At 33.0% G+C, this 4,191-nt stretch overlaps 1 protein-coding gene across 1 annotated transcript; it reads right to left on the bottom strand.

Annotated features, from left to right (window-relative positions):
• Nucleotides 1–2,050: 2,050 nt before the first annotated feature.
• Nucleotides 2,051–3,875, bottom strand: LOC145140510 (putative WRKY transcription factor 70). The gene is made up of 3 exons (XM_079073979.1): nucleotides 3,467–3,875; nucleotides 3,123–3,227; nucleotides 2,051–2,649 (listed from the first exon to the last, which is right to left on the bottom strand). The coding sequence occupies exons 1-3, from the start codon at nucleotides 3,811–3,813 to the stop codon at nucleotides 2,145–2,147; spliced, it is 957 nt and encodes a 318-aa protein (XP_078930105.1). The 5' UTR covers nucleotides 3,814–3,875; the 3' UTR covers nucleotides 2,051–2,144.
• Between the last annotated feature and the right edge of the window lie 316 nt (nucleotides 3,876–4,191).

The following is a 4,191-nucleotide window of genomic DNA, read 5'->3' as shown; positions in this document are numbered from 1 at the left end:
TCGACCGCCTCTACAATACAAAGAATCTCAACCAACACTATCGCATCTTCATAGTACACACACAAGTTTGTGAGCTTTAAAAGTTGAAATAAACTTAATTGGGCTTTAAAGTCGAAATCAGACCTTGGTCAACTGTGTTTGTATGGACTGAGTAGCCATACAACATGTTTATACATGGACCACATGTTTTATACTTGAGAATTCTACATCCAATCACTGATCAAGCACCACATCAGGCTGAACTTATGTGGATTGAGTATAATGTATCTCAATTTGTTTTATCCATAACTTCTTCATTACAACTCCAAATTAGTTGATTTTTTATACTTATTATTATTTGTGTTGGATACACATTAGAATTGAGAAACCACTGATTTCATGCACTAATGTTATGCCTTCACAAGAAAACCCAAGGGGTATACTTTGAAAATCTAAATGCAAATACTAGAATCAATACTTTGTGTTACTCTATACTTTTCCATGTAATGAATCATAGTTGGGCAATGTTTCTATCCATCCATAAGATTACTTGTTTATCCAACAATTGCACGCTATTACGATCTATTTTGTCACTTTTACTAAATATAGGAACCTACTTTCATATTTCTTCATATGCATGTGTAAGTACTAAATATTTTGAACTATTTTACATCTAATATATGTTATAACATGTCTAAATACAAATTTTACCATAATATAAAAATATAAGACATGTTTAACACTATTTCTCATATTTTGTCCAATTTTGTCATATTTTTCAAGATTTTTGCATATAACTATTTTGGTCCCTTCTTTTGGGATTAAAAGCTTCCAATGCACTTTAAATAAGTTTAGGTAGGTTACGAAAGTCTTATTTCACTTGCTTTCATTCTTATCATATCTTTATGTGGTTTTTCCATTATGGTCGTACTTTTGAGCATAATGGGAGTTGATGCCATTCTTATTATCTAATATGTAATCGTAATTCCAAGCATATAAATCCCATTCTTAACATATTATGACTTGTTAAAATATAAATTCACTTAAACTTGGTCCTTGGATCATTCTTGGCATAGTTTACATTTTTGTCCCGCTTTTATACTTTTTTATGACTTTGGTTTTTCTAACAAAATTACATAAGTATAATCCATAATATTAATATGTTATAACACCTTAATAAGAAATTTTAGGATGTTGCAATATTAATATTAATAAGACTTTGGTTTTTCTACCAAACACCATCTCAACCCCCACCCCACCCCCCCCCCCTCCCCCTCTTTACAGGCCCAATGCTTTTATCAAGGAAAGCTTGGGTTTAGGTAAGCCTTTATGAAAGTGAGACAACCCTAATTAATAATAAAAGAGTCAAATAACAAATAAGAAATGGATGAAAAGAAGATACAAATGTCTATAAATATGCTAAACGGTTAAAAAGAGATGAAGTTAGTTAAATGACTAACCGTGTAATTTTTTTTGAATCCATAAAGATCTTCTATGTAAGATAAAAAGAAAAAAATAAATAAATAAATACAATTGATACTTTTTGTAAACCATATATAATACCCATGTATATTATTTGTTCTTTAAAATATCCTTAAAGTATCATTTTAATGAATTATTAAAACGAACAAAAAACAAAGACTAAATATTATAATTAAAGTTACATTCCTAGACTATTATGAATTACAATGGTACTGTTAGTGAAATCCAAACAAGTCGTTGGCGAAGAGACTTGACCCGATATTTTGAATTACAACGTTGAACGGAAAGAAAATACAAACGCGTAATCAAATACGGATAAAAAAAAAATTCAAAAATGTATACACTATTACATGTATCATGTATGTAATGCCAACTAACATCGCAATGCCATTTTATGACTATAAGACGTTTGAATATCAGATCAAATTTCTTGATATTTGAAAATGAAAATTATTTCTAATTTAAACGTAATTTAGAATTTTCTAGTTGTCTATCTTTCTCACCATTTGATCAACACATGTTGACAAACAAATCACAAGCCAATAACTCCAGATAATCTCATGCCTAACGTACGGTTGGAATCAAACTCTTGTTTAACCAAATTCATAAATCAATTTCATAAAGGAAGTTTATATGCATCTTACCATCTATAAGTTTCAAACATATTCTGATATAAAAACTAACTACGAGCACATTTCAAAGGGGAAATCACCAAAAACATTGCTTCCAATGATATTATCTATCTCATAGCCATGGGTACTGCATGTAGACGAATATACCTCTGAAGATATTATGTCCTCATGGTCTAGCCCGGATGACATCATAGACATAGGTTCTGATGGAACTTGTGTGGTCAAATCCCATGGAAGGTAATGATCGGATGAAGAAGCTTCGTTGTGCCTGAAAACTAAAGATGGAAAACCCTCCTTTGGATCGTGTTTTGCTGAGGGGAAACAACAGTCGACTTGTTTGTTGTTATTAAGTCCCGTTCCTTCAAAACTAAGAACGAATGAGTTATCCTTATTGTCTGGAGAATCCAAAATGATTAAAGGGGATCTTAGCAAGTTGTTGCAAGTATGGTGTCCACTGTAGGTTATCTTATACTGTGGTGGCTCGTCTTCAGTCATTTGAACTTGTTTGGTTGCGCGGCACCCTTGGTCGGTTTTGTGTGTGCACCTATAATAGTTCCTGCATATTAACATACAAATACATCAACAAAATGATCAGCAAAACATATGTCATCAAAATGTTTTCCAATATCTCTCACCCTTACTATATATTAATTATGGTTTACATTCCATGAAGTAAATGTTACACATTCTGAATTAACCAGTTGTAACCATAGGTGGATCTTTTTTAACTTGTTAGTAAAATCTAAGAAATACAAAAAGTGGTCATAGGTTAACCAGTTGTGTTATACAAGACTTCATCTCAATATATAATTAAACTAATTTGTCTTTAATTAACCTACTTAATAAGTAAACGTAATATTTTATATCGAACTAAAACATTTTGTCTTTAATCGACTTAGCTGGCGATTCTGACGAACTTTAGAATCTGTACAGGTATCATTAATAGGATAGTAAAGTTGAAAAACTTATCCATACACAATAAGATGTAATAAGTTATTGAAATATTGAAATCGACAAGATTTTAATTACCTTTGATGTGTAGCGTTGAGGATGACTTTTTGACCATATTTCCTCCAAGCATGCCCATCATCAATCAACCTCGGAGTTATCTTTATAGATGTCCATGAATCTTTTCTGCATATGTGCAATTAAAGAAAGTACTTTTTAGCAACTCCATATGCATATACATACACATATAAAGGGATGTCTTTATGAAAATATAAACTTGTTTTTTTCATAGGGTACTATTTTATCTATTTTGGATGAAGGTAAGTAATCTCGTACAATCAACATCATTTGCACATAAAGCATACTTTTACCTATTCTTTTCCATTATTGGTGATAAATCATTGCAATAAAGTAGAAGCGCATACCTCCTTTTGTAACACCCCCTTTTAACTTTCAATGGTGTTAGGGTCTTGGTACTTTCGCCGTAATCTTCTGCCTTTTGGTCATCCCAACTGCCCGGAGATCTAATATCACCAGTCGGAATATGAGGAACTTCTTCAAAGCTAGAAGAGTTCAAGATCGAAAGGGTGTTATCAAACATTCCCAAGATCTGCCCCACCACATCATCAACTGAGTTGATGTCAGGCTCAATCTTTTCCGATCGTCGGAGCATCTCTCGGAGCTTACTGGTTAAGTGTTGACCTTGGGTGAGTTTTTGAATGGCTTTGATCCGGTTGCTTGGTAAACTCTCTGGCCAACAGGAGCTCTCCATACAATATTTGTTGTGAGATCTGTGTGCGAGAAGTACGACTCTAAAGCTCACCTCCCAATAATATAACAAACGGAAATAGTGTATTCTATTACTTTAAATAAAAATTAAAATTAACAAATGGCCAAGTGGTTCCAAGGAAATGCTAAAAACTTTTAGGAGATTAATATCTACGACCACGCGCCATGCGACTGTATTCTACTTCAGAAGAACGCCATTTGTTCTAACACGCGCATACGAGAGGGTGGGTAAAAGATAAGTGACGTTTCGCCATGTTCATCTTGTGACGCTTGCATGGCCACCGTATGGCTCCCTGGAAGCCTTGTCGAAGGCGCATAGCTAATAAAGAACACCAAATTTTAAAAATAATACATGTGGTTA

The sequence above is a fragment of the Lactuca virosa genome, chromosome 9, assembly GCF_052849685.1.
Source record: "Lactuca virosa cultivar CGN04683 chromosome 9, Lactuca_virosa_CGN04683_v6, whole genome shotgun sequence".
Classification (NCBI taxonomy): domain Eukaryota; kingdom Viridiplantae; phylum Streptophyta; class Magnoliopsida; order Asterales; family Asteraceae; genus Lactuca; species Lactuca virosa.
This window is presented reverse-complemented; position numbering and strand designations above follow the sequence as displayed.